The sequence below is a fragment of the Gouania willdenowi genome, chromosome 24 (genome assembly GCF_900634775.1).
Source record: "Gouania willdenowi chromosome 24, fGouWil2.1, whole genome shotgun sequence".
Taxonomy (NCBI): Eukaryota; Metazoa; Chordata; class Actinopteri; order Blenniiformes; family Gobiesocidae; genus Gouania; species Gouania willdenowi.
The window spans coordinates 7,591,295-7,617,956 of record NC_041066.1 but is presented as its reverse complement, the minus strand read 5'-3'; the positions used below and the strand labels follow the sequence as shown (position 1 = coordinate 7,617,956).

Below are 26,662 nucleotides of genomic sequence, written 5' to 3'. Positions count from 1 at the left end.
ACAATCCATAAAGTGTGTTTTATCCAGGAATAAATTAGAGAAAACAGAAATGTGAAAGAATCTGGTCAAATCTGCTGTTGTGTTTTGACACTGTAAACCAGTTTGTGACTTTTAAAGACAAAATAGAATAAAGGCATTTACTTCTTTCATCCTGTCTGCATTAATCCCCATTAAAAATGTAATGTTTTAAATTCATTTTAGGCCCAACTGAAATGTTACAATTGATGTAACCTTTGGCATATATTTGCTTTATAGGAGACATTTACATCTTTATTATATACAAAAATAAAACTTGCCAAGATACTATGCAAAATACATGATAAATAATAAAATGCTAGAAATATGCATCATTTATTAGAATAAAAGTGTTAATCTTAACACAACATTTTTGTTATGCTGTCATTTGTCTACTGAATACTAGAGGGTTCGTGTTTTTTTTTTTTTTTTTTTAATCGTTTAAAATAAAACCTTATTTGTTTGTGGAGTTTAGGGATAAAACCCGTCTACAACCACCAACTCTTGTATTTTCCTTTGCCAACACAACTGTAATACACCTATAAAAATTTATCTGTTCACACATCCATTCTTCCTGGAGCCTATTCCAGTTACAAGCCACACCCACATCCTTTACTGGGTGAACAGGAAGGCATCCTGAAACACATTCACTCCAGAAACTAGAGTAACTGTAGACCTTTAGTTACATTTAAACTAGTAACTTGACTGGTAGGGTTGCTACTCTTTGGACCACCAGTCAGTTGTAGATATAGTGATTAAGTGCCCTGGTTTAATAGAAGCTGTTTTCAAAATGTATTAAATGTTAGTTTAATGAAATGGTTCAAGTTTTCATAAAATTTATTAAAAAGAAAGTTAAAAGAACTGATTGTTTTCCGATTCCACTGTATATAGTCAGAGGTCGACGGAAGAGGCAAAAATGAAAAACAAAATGAACTCTAATAACTTAAAGACAGTTGACAGATTCAAGTTCCCAATTTGTGAGAACCCAGGCGCAGAACATTGAAACAGCCAGGCATTCATCACATCCACACGTGCAGCAGCAGAGCGTGCTGCAGACGAGACTAAAGGCTTGGCACTTCATAGAGCGACATTACACCCAGTCTCGTGGAGGTCCATTAAACATATCCCCTCACTAGACGATCCACTTCAATGTGAAGCAGTCACTTTGCTGAAGGCTTTCTAAGGCATCCTCAGGAGTCTCCAAGCTTTAACTGAGGGAGAAGTCTGAACTACCAAGTTCAGTCCCAGTTAAGAGGTTTGAGTGTAAATAGTAGATTGGAGCAGTCTTTGCGTCTGGCATCATAAACTGGTCAGAATATGGCCACGATTGGCAGTAGTGGTGACATCCTCAGAGTGCTTACGGTCAGCTGTCAGGGAAGCTGGGACAGAGACGCCTCAATGGCCTGCAACAAAAAGAAAAGACAGTGCATTAGGTTTTTTTGCAGATAAAATAAAAGATGTTTAGCATCAGGAGAACAAGAAACTCAACTCAGGAGAAAAATTTTCTCCTGATTTTAAAAACAGCATTACATAATGTTAAACTGATGAAAAAGAGCATTTTAAGCGTGTCTTGATTCTACTTTCTCACCTCTGATACGATACCAATATTGCAAACTCATTTATTCTGTAGTGCGAAATGTTAGAAAAGTCTGATATTACTCAGAGACAATAGTCAGCATCATTAGGTAAGAGTAAAACTGACCCATTTATTGTTAACTAATTGTTTGTATACATTTGGAACTAAAACCAAAGAATATTTTACAAATAAATAAAACAAAAATAAAGAAAACCCTGAAAACCAACCTTTTTAAATCCAGGAAAAACAAAAATATGCATATTTTTAAGGTGCAAAACAACAACTAGTTTAACTTAAAATGTAAAAATATTCTACAATTGAATTAGAAAGACCCTGAAAATGACCCTCAATAAATCCAATAAAAACAAATTATAATTTTTAAAGTGCAAAATAACAATTAAACTTCACTCCAGCAAATAAACCCCTCAATATTGTTTATGCTTGTATCAGAGTGCTTACATTTAGGAATTCATATGCAGGCTGATATGGAAAAATCATTTTTTTTTTGTTTTTTTACTGATATTAATATTGTATCGGGCAGCTTTAACAGATTCTGGCCAAACATCCACATTTTAAACATTGGAACGACCCAAAAAAAAAATAAAAAAATATACAATTGAAGGGCTTCCTCCCCAGGATTCAAACCTAGGACCCTGCTGTGAGTGCTTTCAAAATACTATATGATGAAATCACATTTCAGTACTCTCACTTTACAAAAACATAAAAAATAAATTGTTAAACAGTTTAAAATCAGCATATAAACTTTTAAGTCGAAACTTCATCAATTTTTTTGAAGCAAAATGTTTTGGGAAGGAATTTTAAAGTATTTAACATCAACAACGTCAGTCATATTCCTTTTTTTTTTAATATCTTTATGGTAGTGAACTCATGATAGCTGACCTACAGCAGGATACAATATCCTGGTCGTGAGGGACCACAGATATTTTTTGATTCCCAAATAAAAGAGTTCTTTACAGGTGGACTCCTTCAGCCCAGTGGAGCAAACATTTGTTTTCTTCTCAGTGTGGGAGTGGCAGGTCGTGGGGCCAACCAAAATAAACAGAGGATGGAACAAAAGGAACACCTGTAGAGTCTGCTCTAAATCCCTGGAACAACCTTCCTTATTCTGATCCCCTTTGACTAAACAAACAAAAAAAAAGAAAACAAGTTCAATGTATATAATTACAGTAAGACTTGTGCTCACTTTGGCTAGTTCTCCTGTAGATCCTGGAGCTAAACATAATTGAGTGCCATCCTTCCACAGATCCTTCAACCGCTGCTTCATAACTTCAACATTCCTGCAGTAAAAACAAAGAAAAAACAACCATTAACACTCACCAAAGAGAATTAATGCAACACAAAGTACAAGCTCCGTTCCTTTAGCTCGTCACCAGACAAAAACCTGAAATATTAGATAAGTACACAGTACACAATGCTTGTTTTGAAAGCAGATACACAATCGTATGTTGACTAGATATTACCAAGTAAAGCCCAGAAGCAATAAAAATGAAAGAAAAACACACTTTAAGTTTGCAGTTTGTGTTCATTAGAGCTCACCTGTCTTGTGAACTACTGCTCTGATGTTTCTCATTTTTACAAAGTTCCGGCCACCATTTCTTGATAACAGCTTGAACCCAATGTAAACCAACCTTTAAATGCCTGTTAAAAAGATAAATTAAAAAAACATAATAAATGATCAATTACTGATTTTTGACATGCATCCAGGAGGCTTTATTACAGTAGACTGCAAATGATTTAGTTTAGCTGACAGTTCAATGTGTCATAAAGTAAACAAAGGCTGGATGATTCACAGTGTGTCCTCAAAGACACTTACTCTTCATATTTACTGGTAAGAATTGTTTTGACTTGGGGCATGAGGTCCACGCAGCAGCCAAGAGACAGATGTGGTGCTTGAGTTTGGAGGCTGATGAAAGAGGAAAACAACAGGATGAAGGGAAATGAGCCGATTAACTGTAATGCACTCAATCACAGAAATATGACATGAACAGGACTCAATGGGTTTAATTGAGGCCTTTGTTCATTCACTCACTGAACACAGAACTGAAGACAATTCCAGCATTATAACAGTGGACCAACAGGGAAGTGGAAGAACCTTGGATAAAATAGAGTTTCTTAATTTGAAATAGTGCTAAAGTGTGACAGGACAGCTACATTTAGTTTGCACAGCCTTGTTATTAGTGTGGACACTGATAATAGGAAATTCACGTTCTGAAATGAAAAAAGCAATCTAAACACTTCATTTAATATCCGTGTCCTAACAAGGAAATAACTCCATTGAATGTGTTTGGGACAATATCACGTATGTACACACTATTTCAACTAGTGATCATGTTATCCTGTGACTAAATTATATGCAAACTTCATCTGAAGTGTTTTTAATGTGTTGTGATGAACAAGTGGTTCAGATTATTGTGAATGCATTAAAATTTTAAAAAGGTACCGTACTGTTCCAAAGACAGGTTTAGCTGTTGGCGTATTAGTTTAACTGGTGATGAGTTTACCCATGACAGAAGCATTGCATCGTACAAAACTTGAAGGTCATTCGGCCGTTGGTGGTAATTAAAGGTTATTTGGGACCAAAACACACATTTCCATGGAATAATTCTGGTTAAACGGGAGTCTGAGGGTTGAAAGTGTAGTGAATGGACATATTAAGCTCCTGCGACATAATGTGAGTGATTTCAATTTCAATGTAACCCTCCCAGCTTCATTAAGTCATCTAAACCATAATGAAATATAAAATTAATAACAGTAGTCGACACTTTCAAACACTATTTAGCATGTTTGGTACAATTTCAGAAGTTTAATAGCCACTAAAGTCATCTAAACAGGGAGCGACAATGAAGCTGAAACAAAACGGAAATGTGTAAATCCTGAAAGGAAATTGAGGAATTTTTGAAGGCCTCTACATTTAATACTGCACTGTAATCTGATGTAACATCTAGTAGTCTATGGATGAAGTGGGAAATGGACATGTGGAAGTGATGTGTTATGACTTTGTCAAACTCAGCTCAAACGAGCTCCGGTACTTATTATATCCTTAAGAAAATGTACATTAATCAGTATGATTTTCAACAAAAAACAACAACACATCCAAAAGTGCCTGAGATATCAACGTCACTGTTGAGTCTTAAATGAAAAAAAAAAATGGAAAGAATGTCAAAATTTGATTATAATCAGCTGCAAAAAATCATGTATATTAGTACAATAAGAATAATAAAAAGTACTTATGACTGTAAATATTCATTGAAAAGAGAAGTGACTAACTTGTTTGTTAGGATAGGTAAGATGTCAAGCAGCACTCCTGTGTCTTGAATTCTGGGAAGTGAAAAAGAATAATAATGGTTATTATTATTAATAAATAAAAATACATACAGTATAACCACGCAGCTATGTTGCAGTTACCTTAAGAGGTAAGCCACAAATTCACTAGCGTTTTTTTTCCACAGTGTGAGAGCGACTTTGAGTCGAAGATTCCTTCCAAAGAGGACACGAGTCATGGCTTCATGGTCCTTCGATAGCTACACAAAGCATAAAGCCTCAAAATAAAAAGACTTAAACATAAAAACACATTAAAAGGAATCATCGTCAGCTCTCACCTCAATAAAGTCACTGTACTTAGAATTGGCCCCGGCCATCTTGGAGGCCTCTGCAGCGTTTAGCGAGCGCCCACAGCCGTCATTGTAATGAATGCCGCGCACATCGTCCGAGCACGTCAACTCATTTTCCTTGTTGGCCATTACGGGGTTACAGGAGGCGGCTACATTGGATGCTCTACGGAGCAGCTTTTTTTCCACCACCACCACAGCGCAACTCCTTCTTTTGCAAGATGACTGCCGCTTTGCTTTTCCGTGTACTCCGTGATTTACCTGAAATCTGGCAAAAACACAGAGCGTATTAACACCTTACAGTCTGAAAAACTGAAGACGTGAGCCGACAGACACAAAGATTCAATAATACCTGGCTTAAAATGTGTTTTAACTTAATCTGGACAGACTTTCAGTTAAACCCTCTCTATTGGGGTTTCTGCATTCAAGAATATTTACAATCCCTGTGTGTGTAGATAAGCCTGATCTCGTCTGATCTGTCAGACTAAGTTGTTCAGTATGAGGCCCCTGGACCAGGTGGGTTTGACAGCACTGGTCTAAAAACTAGAGTGCATTTATTGGCTGTAGTTTAATACATGTTAGCAACTGAACACAGACTGAGGCCACTTGTGCCCATCAGGACTAAATGAAAGGCAAGGTGCTTCTTGCAGTGGATCCCAGGAAAAACATTGTCCCATTCAATACCCACACTGTCACTTTTAGAGCTGGATATCAAATCCATTCAATTCACAAGAATCCCAATCCATTCTCAAGGGCCTCAATCCAGCTCACAGCACTGCATTACACATGATAAACACAACAATCAATTTCAATGGAATTATATGTTTTTTTAAATCCAGCCCGGGTCACTTTGATCGCTAATTTCAAGTTCCAATTACACAAAATAAAATTCTTGAAAAGGATTGAGTTGCTCAAGTCTGCTTGGCATGATTTAAGTAGAGCAATTATTGTCCAAGATTTTCAAAAGCTTTGTTTTTTTCTATTTGGTAAAATATGTAACTCCTCTTACACAAGTAGTTCAGGGTTAATCAGACACATTTTAACTCCAGGTATAGATGATAATGGAATGAAAAGGTGGCATGAATGACCAGTGACTTTAGGGGATGATCTGTTGTAAATGTCATACTAATGTACTACTCATACTAAGTGTGATGTCAAAATTAATATATGGTGCGTTCATATTAGATAGAAAGATTGAGCACGCATGAAACACCCAGATGTATACATTACTAATCGGGACATTTTTTAAGTATGCACGGTGGGCACACTAGTCATACTCAACCGTCCCATGATGCATTGCGAGCGGAAAGTAAAATCATCCTGGGACCAGCTTCAAGCTAAAAATCAAACATTTCCTTTTCAAAACAAAAGCATCTACACTTTTGTAAGTAGGGCTCTTGTTTTGAAGTTCACTGGATGTTTTGTCAGTAGCACAATCGAGGGTCTCCGAAAATCTCCAAAATGTCAGCAGAGGTGTCCCGCTCCGATATCGATCCGATATTTGCCTGAAAACAAATATCGGATTGAAATTTCTGGATTTTCCAATTTTTATTTTATTTTTGTTATTTATTTATTTTATTCAATTGTAGAATACTGTAGATATTATGTTGAAGGTTAAAAATTATGTAACCAATTGGTTAATATTAAATGGGTCAGTTTTCCTCATACCTACTGTTGCTGACTATTGTTCTCTGTTTGAGTAACATCACTTGATCAAACCTTTTTTAACATTTCATACTACACAATAATTAATTAATTTTTTTTTTTTTTTTTTTAAAAAGAGAATTTTTTTTTAATAATGATTAAAAAAGTATGTATGATTCATGCTGATATCAGATCAATATCGGTATCGGCTGCAAGGCTGCAATATTGGTATCATATCGGAAATGAAAAAGTTGTATCAGGACATCCCTATAAATCAGCATATTGGCCACTTTCTCGCTTAAAATGTTTTCAGAACTTTCAAAGGTGGAGATATTTAGCCTCAGTGTACTTCAGGCTTTTGTCACTGTAGGTTAGAAATGCATCTTGGAAAACTTGGAAGTATACTTCAGAGGGAATGGTCATCATCTTAATCATACTTAAAGTATATAGTAGACAGTATGTACTCAGAGTTTGTAGTGTATAGTACGTTAGTGTGACATTTTGAACAAAGCCAAAGTGTTCATCAAGAGTGTCCAGCTTCAGTCCTTAAAGTCCCTGTCACCAGAAGAAGGCAGACTGAAAAATACACTAGTTTATATTAAAATTATTAAAGGCTCCGGCTTCAGCTACTGGAGTCTACTTTGGTGGCTCCTCTAAACGCAGACTTGGCCAATGGAACCATCATTATGTCGGACCACAAAATGTGTTGCAACACCTGTCTATGGCTAGCTTCGTGTATAGTGGTGACAAATTCTGTGGCCGGCAAAATCTAAATTTGAGTTCTTTGTAAATAACGAAACTCTATTGGCTACACTGAAGCCAACGTAGCTAACTCTGAAGGATGTCGTATGTGTAAGCAATCAGCGCTAACGCATTTTCTGCATCACAACCCATATATGGTTATTCACCGGAAAACAAACTGGAAACTGGCAAAAAGCAACATTAAAATGGACATAATGTAAATATTTCGTGGCCACACTATTTAGGGTGTGTTCTTGCATTTAGCATCAACATGAAAAATGGTGACATACGCACTATCGGGGTGACATGTCTGAATGTTGTGGAATTATTCTTGCTCCAAAGCATATGATTGGAAATATTGTCTTATTTTATGTTCATATTAATCTGATCATTATTCTTGTTGTGGAAATAGGATCAAAAGAAGCTGGCCGTAGCATATAATACTGTATATTGAATATTAATAGGTGATGCACTCTAGGGCTGGGCAAAAAAAAAAAAAAAAAAAATCGATTTAATCAATTAATTGAATTTGTAGATAAAAATGATTTTTATTTTGCAAATTCAAGTTTCATTTTTTTTTTTTAATTGAAAACTGACTTTTTCGCATTCCGATGTGAGCCAGCCCCCTCTCTGTTTACATTTGTTCACCCTTTGAGTAGGCTATATGTGTGCCATAGGTATGTTCAATTTTTTATTTGCACTATGCTGAGATACTAAGGGAAGAGTTTATAATTTTTTTAAACTGTAATATTATATGTTAAAGAATATGTAGTTATCTGATTTCTTAATCAGAAAATTTAAGCTACTGTGAAGGCGCTGTTGCACTTTTGCTTAAACCTGGATTAAAGCTTGAAATTGTTGAATGACAGAGCCTCATTTACTTTTTATTTTGGGATTGTTCTAAGCATTTTAACTCTTGAGGACATTCACAGCAATAAAGTTACACTTTTGACAATATATCTGATGTCTGCAGTCATTTTAAGTGCATTAAAAAAAATCATATTAATTAAAAAATAAATAGTTTTTTTTTGCGCAAAATCGCCCAGCCTAATGCACCGTGTTAGATTTAAAGTTGGAGCTCCCTTGCATCTGTTGTCCATTGGAAAGTGAAGTCGGAATAAATCTACAACTACTATAATAATGAAAATGAGTGAAAATGATGCACCGTTCGAGTGTGTTAAAGCAAGGAAACAAAAAACACACACACCCAGACCAGTGTTGAATGACATGAACTCCATACGTGACTCACCTGCCTTTATCTAATCCCTCTTTATTTTCTATATCCACCTAAAACAAAAGGATACGGGATGAAGCCACTACTACAATCTGTGCTACTGAAACACCAGCTCACACCAACCACATTTCCATACCTGCTTCATGTTCTTCTCAGTAGAACCTTGCAGGTGGGATTGTAGAAAGCCATTGGGTAGACTCCTGTTGATTCTATAGACTTTTTGGTGTTGTGCATACTCACCAGCAGCCATAATAAGGGACACTGTTGGACAAACAGGAGACGGAGGTAATAAAACTCAACACAGTAGGTCAAACTCAGGGCTGTAGGTTTTATCATCCAATCTGGTTGCATGGAATAAAAATTAGTAGAAAAATTCTGACTATTAGTAAGAGCTTCATGTAGTACTGTTGTAGGTGTTTGTGGCTCAGTGGTGTCATCTTAAAACAGATAAATGAAATTAGGAAAATATACATAATTAAGAATGTAGCTTTTTGTTTTTAAATAAAATGCTGGGGTACTTTAATTAGAATTAGTTTGAACCTCCTGCTTCAAAATGTAAAAATATGCTAAAAAAAATAAAATAAGCAGTATTCAGACTGATGTTGTACATGTAAACATACACAGAAAAGGTAACTCACAAAAAAGTAAGCAGTGCGGAATAAAGTATAAATTCAACAACATACGTCATAAGAATAAAGTTGAAGCGCAAGGTAACACACAGCATTTAAACATGGTTTTGAGTGTGAACTCTAAAAGTTAGCTTAAGTTCAACAGTTAGCATTAGCTGTTAGCATTATGCAGAAAACACACGGGCGCACTGAGCAGCTGGGCCGCTAACGTCGGCTAACAAGCTAAATTAGTCTTTCCTTCCGAATCAGGAAACTTCGCAGCTTCAATGAAAGCTTATTAGAAACAGAGAAAGCACCATTGGTAAAGCGGACCTTCATACCCACCGAGTCATGGTGTGTGCTGTCACAGAGGCCCCTCAGGTGTGAAAATCCAAAACATGAAAAACTGGTTCAGACTCACCGCCAAACTCCTGAGTACCGGATCGCTAACGTTCAACCAGTTTTTTAGCCCGTTCAAACGACACACCGCCTCACTGAGGGCATTATGGGATTGATTTGGGACAGATTCAAATATGGAGATTTAGCGCCCTCTAACGGTGGTTACATATACTACCATATTTAGGCTGTGGTGCTCCTCCAGCGCCCCCCAGCGGCCATTAGCAGTACTAACATGTGTCCTCCATACTACGGAAGCCCGTTTCTGCCACAAATATATAAAGAAATAAATCACTATGGCAAGTCATACTTATTAGTAAAGTCACAATTTTTAATGTAAATTTGCAAAGAAATACAAAAATGTGACGGAATAATTTTGCAATAAAAACTTATTTATGTACTTCCACTATTTTCTACACTATGTACCATGTGTTGAATTCTAAAAACTGAATAAACAGCTAAAATATGTGTTTTTGAATGAATTAGTATTCAAAGTGTAATTAAAAATACTAACAGTACGTGTTGGTAGACACGCACACCTGTCTCAGACGTATTTGGGACAATAGGCAAAACCACTGAATTCTACCGCAAAATGAAACTTTACATTAAAAATAAAGTAATTTCTTCTCAAAATGATATTTTGTTTTCAAATGAAACCATCATATGAATATACATTTACAAGTATAAGAACCAGTTGAACACTGATGTGCTCAATGTAAAATAAATGAATGGAAAACACTTCTTCTCCATTCATCATAATGGTATAGACCTTTTTTTTTGCTGTGTTACACTTAATACAGACCGTACATACATAAGTGTGTTGTAAAATATTTGAGAATATTGTTTTTATACTCAGAACACACAAATAGACGATCAAATATATTTTATTTTTCCCACAAAAACAGTTTACACTGTACATTCCAAGCAACACAAATATGCACATATAAAACAAAATAATTTATTGAATAGTTATCGTAAAAATAAAAAAATAAACAAACTATGCTGCAGCACAATTACAGTACATGGGTGCACAGAGCACATACTACACTTAGAAACAACAGACATTGTGTAGTTTGGAGAGTTTTATTGGGACCGTGACAATGTGTTACCTGTTGTGTGTAGCTCCTGGTGCTGCTGACCAAACCAGTGATGGGAGGGTTTCATTACTCAAGTAGAGATGGGTAAATTGGATCGTACCATTGGTAAACTGGAACCAGGGGTATTTTGGGTTAAATGTTTATACTTAGTGGAAGCTTTAAAATAAATTAAGATTTTTAACCCATAAATCCCTGCAGGGGTAATTGATTACGTATAAATATGATATTAACATAATTTCAAAATAAGATAATTATTAAAAGTCTTAAGTTATTTTGGTTACTGACTAACATTTGGTTTGTCTTGTAGGAGGAGCTTCCAGTACATATAAGGAGTGGCTGAAGCTCCTCTGGCAGTGGAGTGCTCCAGAGCATCTTAGCAGAGGCCTGTTAAATGCCTCATTTGTGCTTTGCAAGTTTACCTAATTTTAAGTTACTTTTTGATAGTTTGTCCAATTCTACATTAGTTTTGGTTTATTTTTGTATTTTTCATATATATCTGATTTTTTTCTGCATCTACCAGCACTGTTTTTGGCACTATTGAACCAGCACTTTGTGGTTCATGGAAAACAAAAGGGTTAAATGAGGAGACTGACTCTGCCTCCTGCCTTCACCACAAGCCTCCAAATCTTACACCTCTATTCTATTTCGGTCTGGCCAAAGCGCGTCATCTATCGCAAGCAATGTTTTCCCTGACCAAGCAGCGGGGGAAATATCGCCTATGGCGAATCCAGCAATGAAAAGCATCAATTGCTATAATTCCACATGCATCTTCCACAGCTTGGAGAAGGGGTATATGCGTTTGTGGATTTCCGTCATACACTTTCCATCTTCAGGAAGAAAAAGAAACCCTCAAAAGGGTTGAGGAATGGAGAATATGGAAGGAGATAAACAACTAAAAAGCATGGGTGGACAGTGAACCAGTTACAAACCAGAACAGCCCGTTGGAAACTCAACATTGTCCCAAATGACAACATACCTGATCAATCTGATCTGGTGGGATGAGTGTGTTGTGTAGGGTGTCCAGGAATTGTGTAGGAGCCAAGGTTGGCATGGTGATGGATGATGGCTAGGTGGATAATCGCTGCACACATTGTGATGTTCCCTCCGGGCTGACCAGGGACTTAAACAATGGCACGCTGGCCAATGATGTTCCTTCCCCTCCTTCGTCTTTTTGTGAGGTTGAATCCAATCTCATCAATGAAGATGATGTTCCCTCCGCTCCACAGCAGCCACCTATAGCTCAATGACTCTCTGAAACACACATGACAATAAGTATATTGTATAAGACTTGGACATAGTTATATCGCAATTTTTTGACTATTTCTGAATTGCGTTCCCTCCAGCGTGTCCTGGGTCTTCCTCAAGGTCTCCTTCCAGAGGGACGTGCCTTGAACACCTAATTAGGTGTCCGAGCTACTCTAAGCCCCTCCTGGATGACTGAGCTTCTCACCCTATCTCTAAGGGAGAGCCCAGCCACCCTACGGAGGAAACCCGCAATCTTGACCCTAGGTCATGACCATAGGTGAGGGTAGGAACGTAGATCGACAGGTAAATAGAGAGATTCGCCTTTTGACTCAGATCCCACCTCACCACGACAAATCGGTGCAGACTCCGCATCACTGCAGATGCCGCACCAATCCGCCTGTTAAGCTCTCGCTCTATCCTTCCCTCACTCGTGAACAAGACCCCGAGGTACTTGAACTCCTCCACTTGGAGCAGGATCTCATGCCCAACCCGGAGAAGGCACTCCACTTTTTTCCGGTTGAGAACCATGGACTTAGATTTGGAGCTACTGATTTTCATCCCGGCCGCTTCGCACTCGGCTGTGAACCGATTCAGTGAGAGTTGAAGGTCACGGCTTGATGGAGCCAACAGGACCACATCATCTGCAAAAAGCAGTGATGCAATCCTGAGGCCCGCCTAGAAAGTCTGTCCATAGAAGTTGTGAACAGAATCAATGACAAAGGGCAGCCCTGATTGACTCCACCCCCTCACTGGAAACGAGTACGACTCATTGCCGCAATAATAAAAATAAAAATACTATACATTTTATACAGGACTACAAAACACTTCCGAAATCAAGTCATATGGGGCAGAAAATAAATTTGAATAGATTTAGAGTAATTTTGAAAACGTTTTAAAAAGCAAACGTGGACAGACAGTTGCACCGCATGATATTTTGACACTTTAATTTATAGATAAGTAACTACAGATGTTTATTTTTATGCATTTAAACCTTTTTTTTTTTTTTTTTAAACTGAGTAAAATGCAGTTGGACAAAAAATGAGCTACTTTGATTCACTAAAGCTTACTCACATTCAATTTCCCAGTAGTGACCTACACGAGCCTCACATGCAAAGCGTGTTCCTTCCTCTTTTACCACAGCCACAGAAATATTTGGTACGTTTCTGTTCATCATGTCCAACATTCTGGGCTCAGTAGCGACGAGCGTCTTAAAGCAGATGGAAAACAGAAACCCTCCAGTTTGGTTTTCATTTATAAAGAAAATGAAACCCAATGTTCTGCAAATGTTGTACATTCAAAACATCTTTGGATGAATGCTTGATTTGATTTTGCATCATTTTTTGCTCAAATTTGAGTTTATTCAGCTATTCAGAAAGAAAAAGAGTTAATCATATTCAGGCTGCCATTAAATCATGCAGGATATTCAATACGACAGTGAACAAAGCCACTCAACTCTTCTCCAACCCTAAACCTACAAACTTATGAGTCATCTTCTGCAGTAAAAATGATTAACTGGTACAACAGCATGTTCTAAACACTAAGTTAATAAATAAGTAAAATATAGTAACAGGCAAGGGTGGAGCAGTGATTTTAAAAGTGAGGGTCTTCTAAGGGTGAGGCAACCGTCAACTCCCAATTTAGTTTTTTTTAAATTAATTTACTAAAACCATGATAAAGTAAGTAGGTAAACTTTATTTTTATGGCTGTTATTAGGTCAGTGATACTCAAAATGTGGCTCTTTGTCTTAATTTTTAAAATGGGGAAACTTTGTAACCCCTTTTTCTTTGGCTATGTGGGCAACTTCCTTTATCATTGTTGCCCCTCTTCCAAAATAATTGACACTTTTTTTGTTTTTTTGTTTTTTTCAGGTTTTCGCTTCCTTATGCCAATAAATGTCCCCTTTTCCTCATTTTTGTCCATTTATACAAGTTCTTTTTTACACTTTTATCGAATTTTTGTCTTTTCTTTAACCACTTTTTTTCCACTTTTTATTCCAATAAGCTACCTTTTGCCCAATAAATAACCCTTGTTTCATTTTTTTCCTACATTTTGCCTCTTTTTGTTCCACGTTTTTGCCCTTTTTTTTACTATTTTGTTTTTACTACATTTTGCTCATTTAAGCTACCTTTTGCCATTACATAGACCTGTTTCCTCTTTTTTGTTATTTTTTTTTTTTTGCCACTCTTGATTGCTTTTGGCCCATTTTAGTCACTTTTCACTCTTCCCTTGCTGTGTTTTTAGCCACTTTTGAACCCTTTTTTGCCACCTGTTACTTACCTTTTTGTCACTTTACTACGAAACGGTGGCTACGTCAAATGGCCGGCTGTGATTGGCTTTATCACCATTCAATCAATCTAACTGGACCAATACATTTGCAACGATGAATCACTCTGTAAAAAGTGAATGGGATGAATTTTTGTTGTTTATTTATTTTGTATTTTTTATTTCTACTACTGGTAACAGGAGCCATTTCAGATTGAACAGCTGAGAAAAATCAAAGTACAGTGAACTGGGAGGGACAAACTTAATCATCAATTTTGCAAAATAGTCTGCGCAGCCATAGCAATGCTAATGAATTCTCTTTCAGCAAACCACACTCGCGTTTGTTGTTTGTTGTTCATATTGAAACAAAGTTATCCAACAATATTCCCTTTGTGCTGTAAAGCTGGGCTGTCTGTCAACATATGCTGGTCATTTAAAAGTGTATTGTTTGGTTTTTAGATAAACGTGCTTACAGATGTTTCAGGTCAAGGAGACACTGATTGAATTTTTCTGAATGAATAATGCTATTGAGCAACTTCTAACAAGATTACAAGGAATTTTCTCCCAGGAACAGACTTTTGGTATTGACAAGAGTTTTTAAAAGTGCAATAGTTTCAGTTTTTATTTTATTTTTTTATTTATTCAGTTTATTTCCGACATGGTTGCATTCACAGAAGTTGTGTTATTCCTTTTTTTAAATTTTTGTTTTGTTTTGTCCATGCCGAAAAAGGAGACGAGAGAAGCAGTTTGCTTATCCGAGTTGCGTGTTGTTCACGTTTTCCCCTCATATTCTGCTCTCTTTTCACTGTCCAGAAACCAAAATGACAATAAATGGAGTTTGTGGATAAGCAGTAGGTGTTAATGCTTTATATAAGTTATAAATAAGTTGGTCCAAGCATGAATTTTCCTGCATTTCTGATAACAGTTTTAGTCGACTAAATCTGTTACAGATATAGTCGACTAAAATTTACAGTAGGGGTGAGTAATGGCAAGGATGTTGCAATACGATACGATATTATCATGATATCGTGATATCACGAGATATTGCAATATTCTACCCAGTTAATATCAAAATTAAACGTAGAGATGAAAAATCAAGTTGCTGTACATGTTCATCAGAAGATATTGATCATTCAGAGGACAAATTCAGTCAAATTTGCTTCAAAACATCTTATTTATTATTAGTGTTTTTGCACATTTTCACATAAAAAAGAAAATGCAGTGTCACACACTGCCATCATAGAATAAAGTGCAACAACTAACCATTGCAACACATTGAAAGCATTGTAACAACTGTAAGTGAGAACATAAAGCATAAAGTACTCTGAGTTAATGACACTGCACACAAATAAGTAAAAATGAATCCTATTGTGTCAGTTTGAACACTGATCTGAACAGATCATATTCAGTTCAATTCAACTTTATTTATATAGTGCAAATTACAACAGTCATCCCAAAGCGCTGAACAAAATATAAAGTTCATAGTAAGAAAGAAAGAACCCAACAAGATCCACATGAACAAGCATTTAGCGACTTTTTTATATCAAGAAAATAAAATGTCTGTGCATACATATTGCCTATGTGTTCTATGTCACTGAACACACTGACCTGAGAAGTAAAAAAAAAATGCAAAAAAAATTAAAAAATTAAATTAAATAAAAAATCGATTTATAATCGGCACCCAAAAAAATCGCAATATATCGCGAAATCTATTTTTTTCACACCCTTAATTTACAGCATAAGTGTATGGATTTTTTAAAAGATTCAATTAGTATTGATTAGTCGGACATGGGATTTATTAATGCTTGTAAATACATACACATTTGATGTAATCAATACATAAGATCACACGATCACATGTTCAGATTTGATTTTGTTCTGTGTGACAAAATGATAATTTTGTTTTTCTTAGTCGACAAAAATATAAATATATTTTTTACATAGTTTTTAACATGTTTTTTTTTAAATTGTCTTAGTCTAGTTATTGTCACTTAAAAAATGTAGTTGATGAAAAGTATGACTAAAATATTTAGTTGACAAAAATAACACTGGATTCAATCAAGTCAAACTGTGAATTGACTCATACCTGAACTAATCCTTATTCATGGAAAAAAACTACATTTTCTGAAAATGTATGAAGAAAAAAAACAACCAAGTGAAAAAAACAGAGTTACAGTATCTGCTGTTGCAAAATAACCCTTCATATATAAACTAAAATTGTGTGTGTTTAAGAAATACATTTAGCTTATATTTTCATTGCCTTTGAATATAGGGATAGATGAGGGACGGGGATATCATCATTTTTGGAAGACAGCTTTACCCCAAAACCAAGAATTGTCATCAAAAAGACATTTGATCACAGCTTTTGGGATTCTTTTCTTAATTTTGCAGGGTTCTTTATTGGTCAGTGTTGAATCTGAAACGATCACGCCAGAAAGTTCCATCAGTCAGTTTTCAGCAAGTAGGAAAAAAAGGACAATGTTCTCATGTCAAAACATAAACCAAGCATCAGGAAAACACCATCCTCTTAAATCCCAACTGTGTGTAATGTATATAATCAACAAAGGTTGTTGTAGAGTTGACGCTCTAGCACAAAGTGTCCCTTTGGACCAACAGCCAATAAACAAGTCTGACTCTGTAGCATGAGTAGAGTACATATTACCGATTAGCCTCAATGGATCAACTTTGCTGACTAATCGGTCATTTCCTGCCTTCCATCCTACTGAAAAATCCTTAGATTAAAAACTCTAAATCCATTGGTCTGCTTCCCTTGAAAATCACCCAAAAGCAGCCACAGGGTTTAAAGCCTGTAATCTGGGGCTGTTGCATAAAACCAGTTGGTTGGGTGAGCTTACCAAAGGAAGAAAAAAGGTGATTTTCCTGAGGATTTTGCATTCCATCAAGCTTTACTGGCTGACCCCTGTGTGAGTACATGTTTAAGTATATGATCTGCAGTTTCTCATTTAGTGTTGCATCTTATCTTAAAAGCAGTCAGAGGCTAATTAGAATAACCCATTATTTCTCTTTCATTTAATGAAGTGACGCTCCCTCAAATTTTTATACTTACCATCCATATCAGTGACTGGTTATAGATACATTTGCATGCATGTCTAAATGTGACAGTGGCAGTCACTAGGTGGCAGTGTGGGTCTGTAGCAGATTGATCTGCTGCCACAGAGGGATGTGGTACCTGGACATCTTAAGTTTTAAAGATCTGAAATTAAAAGGTTTGAACTCATTCATTGCAGTTTTGTACATTCCATTGAGTCTATTCAAGTTTGAAGTTCATGGACATTTACAGAATCTCACTATGTTCAGGTTTCTTTCATTTATGAAGCAACTAAGAAATGTTAAAAGTAGTCAAACTATGCAAGTAGTTGACTGGTGCATATTTTTAATGATAGAGAAATGTGTCACACCAAGAAGAAACACACATGATATTTTTTACTACTCCTATAATTAATTTGGGGCCTCTCACATGTGTCAAAATCATGGCCCAGGGGCCAAATCCAGCCCTTTGGAGCATCCAATTCGGGCCCGAGGACTAAGTAAAAATGACAGAGAAAACATGAATCATTGTTTAGGGGTGTGACAATATCTCAATACGGCAATATATCACAATTTTTTTTTTTCTTCGCACAATTGGTTTTCGATATGCTCGCGCTATCAATTAAAAAATGTATTTGTTTTTTGGGATGAAAGATTTATTAATTGTCAGAAATGTTGTCACTGTTTGTTGAAGGAATCAATATATTGTTTACTGGAATATTGCACTATAATGGTGTCACTGGTAAGAAAGACCCTATTATTTGTTTACAGAAAGCACTATTGGAGAGACTTATTCGTTTACATTGGTATGTTGACACTTATTTACAGAAATGTGGCACTAAAATAGTGTCACTGTTCATAGGACACTTTTTCAATTTATTCTTTCAGAGATATAAAATAAAAATTGCATTTTTTCACTTAATCTTGTTCTTTTCTTGTTATGTCATAGATTATCGTAGATTGATTTCTGACCAATATATCGATAATCGCGGTATTTTCATATTGTGAGCGTTGTTTCGCGTATCGTATCGTGAGGTACCCAGAGGTTCCACCCCAATCATTGTGTAAATGAAACTCAACAATATTTGCAGGGGCTCACAGTTTTCCTGGTGCTTATATCACATGATTGCAGTCGTTTTTAACGTTTAACAGTTAAAAAAAGTCAAAATTCTTACAAAATCCTTTAATTTTCCTCAAAGTATGACAATGAAATAAGAAGAAATTGGCTGCAAAATCTGGGAAATTTAACGTGAAGATCATGTGGGGACTGATATATATCACTTATTGCTTGGATGTAGTCGGTTTCTTACATATTTTGTCATTTATGTATCGGTAAAAATGCAAACTAGGGCACAATAAAGTTGAAATGACTCGTTTTCCCACATAAAATCTGTGGCCGACTTGACATCAATTAGGATTCACCAGAATAAAATGACAAAAAAGAAAACTTCAAGTCTTTTTCAAAATAAAAGACAAATCCAGATCCAAGAAGCTAAAATGTAATTATAAACATTGTACATTATACATAACATTTTCCCAATTTACTGAGGGAATGAATAATGTGCTCAAACAACAAAAATGATCTGCATGTAATTATTTGGCAAGAATGTCTCCCAAATACAATCCAGAGAAATCAAATGTAAATGCTGATATAGATCTATAATCTGTTTAGAGTTCACAGATCTTAAATGTGATACTATTGTGAAGTCAAAGCTTTAAATGTTGCCCTCCTTGGTTTTGAGTTTGTGTCAGAAATCGACAATCAATACCAGTCATTGTTAGCTGCTAATATAAATGAGCAGAGACACAAACAGAGACATGGGAAAACTGGTGGTTTGGGGGCCACATGTAGGACAAAATGACAAAAACACACAGCAGTAAAAATACACAAAATTCACTCCCAGAATACACAAAAACAACCACAAAAATGTACAAAGATAAAAGAACACTATACAAAATAACCAAAATACACAAAAAATACAAAACTACACAATCCACACAAAACGATTAAAAAACAGACATTTACAGAAAATCCACAAAAACATATGGAGGTAAGAATAGTATCAGTTTTAAAGTCTTTACACTGGCTCCCAGTCAGCCTCAGAATAGACTTTAAAGTTCTGCTGCTGGTGTATAAATCTGTGAATGGGTTTGGTCCAGAATACATCAGTGACATGTTAGTCAGGTATGAACCCAGCAGGTCTCTCAGATCTATGGACACAGGTCAGATAGTGGAGCCCAGAGTTCACAGTAAACATGGTGATGCTGCTTTTAGTTGTTATGCTGCAAAGAAGTGGAACAAACTGCCAGCAGAGCTGAAGTCAGCATCCAATGTGAACATTTTTAAAACAAAGTTAAAGGCACTTTTTTTCTCTACTGCATATGATTGAGAGAGAGATTTTTTGTCATGTTGTTGATGTCATGATGATTTTACTGATGATTTTAATTGATTCTACTGATGATTTTAAATGTTCTTATTGATTTTACTGATGATTTTAAATGTTCTTATTGATTTTAAACAATTGAATGTTTTATCATGTAAAGCACATTGAGTTGCCTTGAGTATGAAATGCGCTATATAAATAAATTTGCCTTGCCTTGCCTTGCCTTGCCTATCAACAGGCTGAGAATAACAGCAATGAATGATGTTACAACCTATTAAAAAACAAAGTGGTAACACACACACAGACAAATATATACAGACCACAAAATACACCATTTCTCCCAGAAATTGTTGCAATTACAAATGTTTTTGGTATACGCATGTTTATTTCCTTTATGTGCATTGAAAAAAAAACACAAAAAAGCATTGTAACTGACATCAGGTGTGATTTCTATATTGTCACTTGTTACTTTTTTTGTGTTTTTTCAATGTACATATAAGAAATAAATACATGTATACCAAAAACATTTGGAATTGCAACAATTTCTGGGGAAAATTGTGTATTTTGTGGAAAAATTCCACAAAGTTCCAATAATTTAGTCCATGACTGTAAAAGAAAAAAACAGGAAAGCCACAAAAAAAGACATTTACAACAGAGAGAGAATAAATAACACAACAAAAAACACAAAAGGGATGGAAGAACTCTGTCTCCGTTAAAAAAAAGACATTTACAAAGACACTTCTAAATGTATCCTCTTCTGTTAATGAAGCCGTAAAGTCTTTCCATTTTGATTTTTGTTATTTTTACGGTCATAGTTCAGCATCTGTTTTAAACATCTTTATCACTTTTTTTTTTCCCAGTTTTGATTTAAGGAGAGGCAGCAGTTGGCCTGAAAAGGGATGAAGTCCTTCTAATGGATTCATTTTGCTCTTCTGAGAACTTGAAACAGAGGAAAAGCATGTGTGAAATGTGCTGCAGGTTGCAGATGTCTTCCATGATCATTTAGTGTCTGCACAAAGGTTCAGCAGCGTTTCATTACACGACAGGCAGTAAGTCAGAGTGTGACCCACAGCTGACTGTCACCTGCTGCCTCCACGTTTGACCTCTGACCCCGGCCTGTCACTCAAACCTCGCTCACTGCAAAAGTCTTCAACTGTTTTGTACTTGGCTCCGTGCACAATATGGCGTCCAATAACTTCTGGTCACAGTTTGTGAAGGCGCTGACTTCTGTTCCATTGTTGTTGTTGTTGTTGTTACGAAGCCAGCGAGCGGAGGGGAAAATGAGCATGTTCGGTGTCCTAAAGAGGCCATTGGTCTATCAAAGGGTTGGAGGTTCAGCATTACACCGTTGTGTACCTAGATCTACCTTTTCTTCACAGTATTCCTGTATTAGCTTCCACTGCTTTCCTGCTGATAATACAGCGCGTCAGCAATGGCTAACCCAGGGGTCTGCAACCTTTACTCTCAACCTGGATTAAAGTCCTTCTGGAGCTGAAAAATACCTTCTCAATGAAAACAATACAGTGTATAAAATTCTATACAGTTAGAATTATATGGAATATTGTTGGATTTAATTTGATTTATATTGATCATGTAAATGTAAACTTAAAAACAGTTTTAAGGAAAACAAAATAAATTAACATCAAGAAATAACAAAACAGTATCTTGCGACTTCAAATTCTCACGCATCGCAGTTTACATGAACACAATGGTATATTAAGATTTTTTATTTAGATAGTGTATTTGAAAGGCTACAAAAAGTAACATGATCATGTGATCAACACATGCTAATTGCTCATTTCCTGCCACACATAAAGCATATTTAACCTGCACATTGGTGGTTAAATGAATCTGTTCCCACACAATTAAAATCTCTATTTTCTTCCAGAATAGTCTTTTTGTTGGTTTAGTTATTTACCAGGGATTTAAAACTTAAAGTTGATGGTCTGTAGATGTTGCAGGAGGTGAAGTAGGAAGGTGCTGAGTCATTGCACAACGTGATTTATTTTTAGATTAACAAATTGTTATATCATGATTTTAGTTGTCATTAAGCATTAATAGCCTCTGTAAGAAAATAACAACTCTAGCTATAGGGAGCCGTTGCAAAAGAGTCAAACAGCCACATGAGGCTCCAGAGCCCCAGGTTGCAGACCTCTGGGCTAGCCAAAATCTGGACAGATAACTTCACTCCAAGTAGGGACACAAGAGTATGAAGCTGGCATTTATTACCCAGTGATAGTGTTTACGCCAAATTGAAAATGAGGACCTGCAGAGACGGTTTGATCTGGCTCTGAGTCAAATAGAGCGGCTGCAGCTGCAGACGTGTTTTGTAGCGCTTTGCTAACTCAGGTGACCAAATTCACCATTATACCAGGTGAGTTTGCATTTTATATTCTGTATTTTGTTATAGTAGCAGGTGCATGTAGTATTCAAAGTTAAAGCAGCAGTGCAAGAGTTTCGTGATGCGCTCCACGCCCCCTCCTCCACTCCTGAACGAAACTCACGTGCACGTGCACACTGTGGAACTGTTCGCGACTGTTTTCTCCATAGAGACTGGTAAAAAATGTAGGAATTTTATCTTGTGCTATTGGAGAGTTTTCTGATATTTTAGAGACATGAAAGCATGAATCACTCACTGCTGTGAGGACAGTAAGAGGCTAGTCACCGCTGCTCACACACAAGCGGCTGAGCTGGAGCAGATCAGAGCACACACACTCCGTCCACACTGCAGATGTTTTTAATAAGCTATTTATTCCGTCTGTTCCCACTGTCTCTCTCTCTGACTCGGGGCGGACTGCGCTGACTGAAAGAGTTTCAACTAATACAATACAGAAAAAATATGCATCGTATTTAGATTTTTTTTGGAAGTGTGACGCGCTTACAGCTAAGTTGCTAGACAGCTCCATAAACATTCAGTGCTGCCATCACATACTGTACTGTCAAAAATCCAAAACACTTGTTTATGCATCATCATTGGGGGCACAGTGCAGCGAGAGCTGTCGGACTTGGTGCCTCACACCGTCAAATGCAGAAGTACATTTTCGCTGCCCGGTGCAACAAGCCACTTTAGCCAGGGCCGGCCTTCCCAACAGGCAACACAGGCGGCCGCCTAGGGTGCCTTCTACTGGAGGGGCGCCAAATTGCACCCCCTCCTAATTTTTTTATAATAATTTAAAAAGGTATAATAAATGTGAAACGTTAGCTGAATATTATTAAAAATCTGTAACTATACATGCTAATCTTCTGCCCATATTGATATTTATCTTACATCTTGTTCTATTCTATATCATTCTATTGTGTGGTTTGAACATCATGTTCTTGGATTTTAAGATTTGTGTTACTGACTAGTGAAACCAAACAGGAAAGTAGAAATTTCCTTGTACTGAAACTTTTACTGTACATCTTATTTTAACTTTTGATTGCACTGTTTTGCATTGCTTTTGCACCATTTTTGTTATTATTCCCTCAAGACATTTGCACTCAACCTGTAGGTGTTATATTGTATTATAATGCATTATTCTAATCTTTAAAGGTCATATCATGCTATTTTTCACCTAAGAACCCCAAAAACATAGTATTTGAGGTTTATTTTCACAAACTCACCTGTTTTCCAGAGTTTTAGCCTCTGAAAAGTCACTTTCTGAGCAACTCTACACAAACAGGCTGATTTGTGGCCTACTTATGCATATTCATGAGTGGGCGTGTCCCACCCATTCCATGCTGCTCATGCTACGTGGGCGTGTCTGTTTACACGTCAATCACGGCAGAGAGTTTCCTGGAGACTCGGCTTCTCCAGCTCAAATTCGTCATCAAAGTGGGAACGCGTCATCAAATTGGAGCGAGGTGTTTGGGCTCGCCCGGTAGTAAGAAAGGAGCAAATCACCCTCTAACGATTGAGGGAAACAATGAACAAAACACTTTGGGCATGTCTTTACACTGGGTCCCAGTCAGCCTCAGAATAGACTTTAAAGTTCTGCTGCTGGTGTATAAATCTGTGAATGGTTTTGGTCCAGAATATATCAGTGACATGTTAGTCAGGTATGAACCCAGCAGGTCTCTCAGATCTATGGACACAGGTCAGATAGTGGAGCCCAGAGCTCACAGTAAACAAGGTGATGCTGCTTTTAGTTGTTATGCTGCAAAGAAGTGGAAGTCAGCATCTAATATGAACATTTTTAAATCAAAATTAAAGGCACTTTTTTTCTCTACTGCGTATAATTGAGAGGAAGATTTTTGGTCATGTTGTTGATGTAATGTGTTTGTTGATGATTTGAATTGATTTTACTGATGATTTTAAATGTTCTTATTGATTTTAAACAATGGAATGTTTTTTCATGTAAAGCACATTGAGTTGCCTTGTGTATGAAATACGCTATACAAATAAATTTGCCTTGCCTAACAGCACTTTTGTCATGTTTGTCGTGTTGCAGAATTGCATTGTTTTGTCTCGATATTCAAAATAAATAATAATGTGTACACACACTGTGTCAAAGTCCAGGGGGGGTCCACTCTTGTCTGGGGCACCTAAAGCCGGCCCTGACTTCAGCCATGAACTCTGTCTGTTTACTATTCTAACAGAACACATCTTCACTCTGTGCGCTCTCTTTGCTCCTGTTGAGCATAACACTATCAATGCTTTTCACTACCACTTCAGTTCAAGATGGGAATTTCAGGCGGCGCCAGAAAAAATACACTTGTGTACCTTCACGCCGTGCACACATGCCAAATAATGATAAAATGCCTGCACGCTCGAAGGCTGAAAACCCATTTGTTAACATGCTCAGGACATACGGCTGCACCGTGGATGTTTACGTTTGTTCAGCGAAAGATTTATTCATTTGAAAGGTTCGATGTACTGTATGTCTTGGCTTTAAGTTTTGTCCTGTATGTTATTTATCTGTAGCACAGGGGGAACATGTAGAAGATTTAGAAGGTGCAGGTAGTTACAGTAGGAGTACTTAGGGCAGTATGGGCAATTGGTGGTTCGTTGCCTCATGTGGCCCTTGTTCTGTGTGTGGCCCCAAAAACAATACAAGAAAATTACTTCAAAAACACAAAATGACTAAAAAAACACACGAAACAAAAAAAATACACAAAATGACAGAAAATATAAAAAGTGACAAAACAAATTACACAAAATCTACAACCAAAACAAGAGAAAGAGGATGACAAAGAAATAAACAAAATGAATCAAATAACACAAAATGAAAGAAAAAATTACACAAAATGACTCAAAAATACAAGAAAAAAATACATGAAACAAAATTACACAAAATGACTTCAAAAATACACAAAACAAGAGGAATACATAAAATAACTCAAACAACACAGAATGATAACAAAAATACACAAAATAACTCAAAAATCACACAAAGGAGAAACATGCAAAAAATGACAGAAAAAATTACGAGATAGAAAATCTAAAAAGTGACAAAAAAAATACACAAAATGAGTCAAAAACATACAAACAAGAACGAAAATACACAAAACAGAAAAAAACAAATACACAAATGACTTCAAATTAAAGTTGGATAATGACTGTATTTACAGTTTTTTTTATTACTTTAGACTGTGATTAAATTTTTTTTATTAATGTTAATGTTATGTCATAATTGATGTGGAAAAACTGCTCCATATTTTCATTTATTCATATTCAAGTTGAATGATTTCCTCAGTTTGGGCTCGTGTGTGCATGGCTTTTTACTTAAAGGTGACTTAGTTGAGAATCACTGTATTATAAGATATACAGTATTTAAGTACATGTAGAGTAGTTTTTCAGTATGCTGAGGTCAGCATATCACACTTAACCAAATGTGAATGAATTCAAGAATTTTGTTTCTAATCTAAGGCACCCCATGTGTAACTCTAATAATTACACAACAATAATAAGTTAATAGCTAATGGAAAGTGAATAACAATAAATAAAACATTAATTAATTGGATGTAGTAATTTATTGTCAAAGGAAAAAACAACTTTTAATGTGTTGGTGGCTTTGGACAGAATGTACTGTATATAGTGTGAACTCCTCATACACACGTGTATGTAGAAAGTGCTTTATTTCTGAGTGATGGTCTGTACAGCTGAGAGAGGAAGTCTGTAAAAGTCATAAAGAAGATTCATGTTCCATAGTGCTTAAGATCTTTACAGCAGAGCCTGGTACCATTGGGGGGGACACCTCCATATGAAACATTAAACTCCCCCCATGTGGTCTAAGTATGCATGAACATCACTCAGAAAACACTTGTACTTTCCATCTGGCTGGTTTTGGAGTACCTGTTACACATGTCTGACAGCTGCATGGGGTCTCAGGGGGGAGTGACCATCTGGGTGTTCAGGAACAAATCCATTTTGCTTGCTTTAGTCTTTAAGTGGACATGTATTTAAATACCTAACATCTAAACTTGAGCCTTGGATGATTAATACACGTCAGTGGCCACTCTGTCATCTCTTCAGCCTGTCGGAAAATCCATTTAATACAAGAAAAACACAAACGTGTAGATCACGTTTTATCACTGCATGTCTAACCATCTCATGCCAGGGAAGTCATGTGACAGGAACAATGTTTTATACATTTTTAGTCATGTGTTATGTAATTTTCACGTGGAACAGCTTCATTCAATACCACGATACCAGTCTATAAACCACGCTCTGTAAAAAAAAAAAATAACAATGACAACATTTCAGGAAATATTGTGACTTTTTTTCAAAAAGTTAAACCAGACAGGGAACTAGCTCAGGACTACAACTATAAAAATGCTTTTTCATACTGGGTTTGTACATTC

At 36.3% G+C, this 26,662-nt stretch overlaps 1 protein-coding gene and 1 long non-coding RNA gene across 2 annotated transcripts in view; both read right to left on the bottom strand.

Annotated features, from left to right (window-relative positions):
• Window positions 1-834: 834 nt before the first annotated feature.
• katnbl1 (katanin p80 subunit B-like 1) lies at window positions 835-9,972 on the bottom strand. Its single transcript, XM_028440360.1, has 10 exons — window positions 9,793-9,972; window positions 8,976-9,100; window positions 8,855-8,892; window positions 5,212-5,488; window positions 5,018-5,133; window positions 4,880-4,930; window positions 3,426-3,515; window positions 3,149-3,250; window positions 2,796-2,889; window positions 835-1,418 (listed from the first exon to the last, which is right to left on the bottom strand). Exons 2-10 carry the CDS (start codon window positions 9,087-9,089, stop codon window positions 1,386-1,388), a joined length of 915 nt encoding a protein of 304 aa, XP_028296161.1. The 5' UTR covers window positions 9,090-9,100; window positions 9,793-9,972; the 3' UTR covers window positions 835-1,385.
• A 1,967-nt stretch (window positions 9,973-11,939) lies between these two features.
• The window catches only part of LOC114458121 (uncharacterized), a 141,419-nt gene continuing 126,696 nt past the window's right edge, over window positions 11,940-26,662 (bottom strand). The window contains exon 3 of the long non-coding RNA XR_003672986.1: window positions 11,940-12,191. This is a non-coding gene — a long non-coding RNA (uncharacterized LOC114458121). The remainder of the gene's footprint in view (window positions 12,192-26,662) is intronic.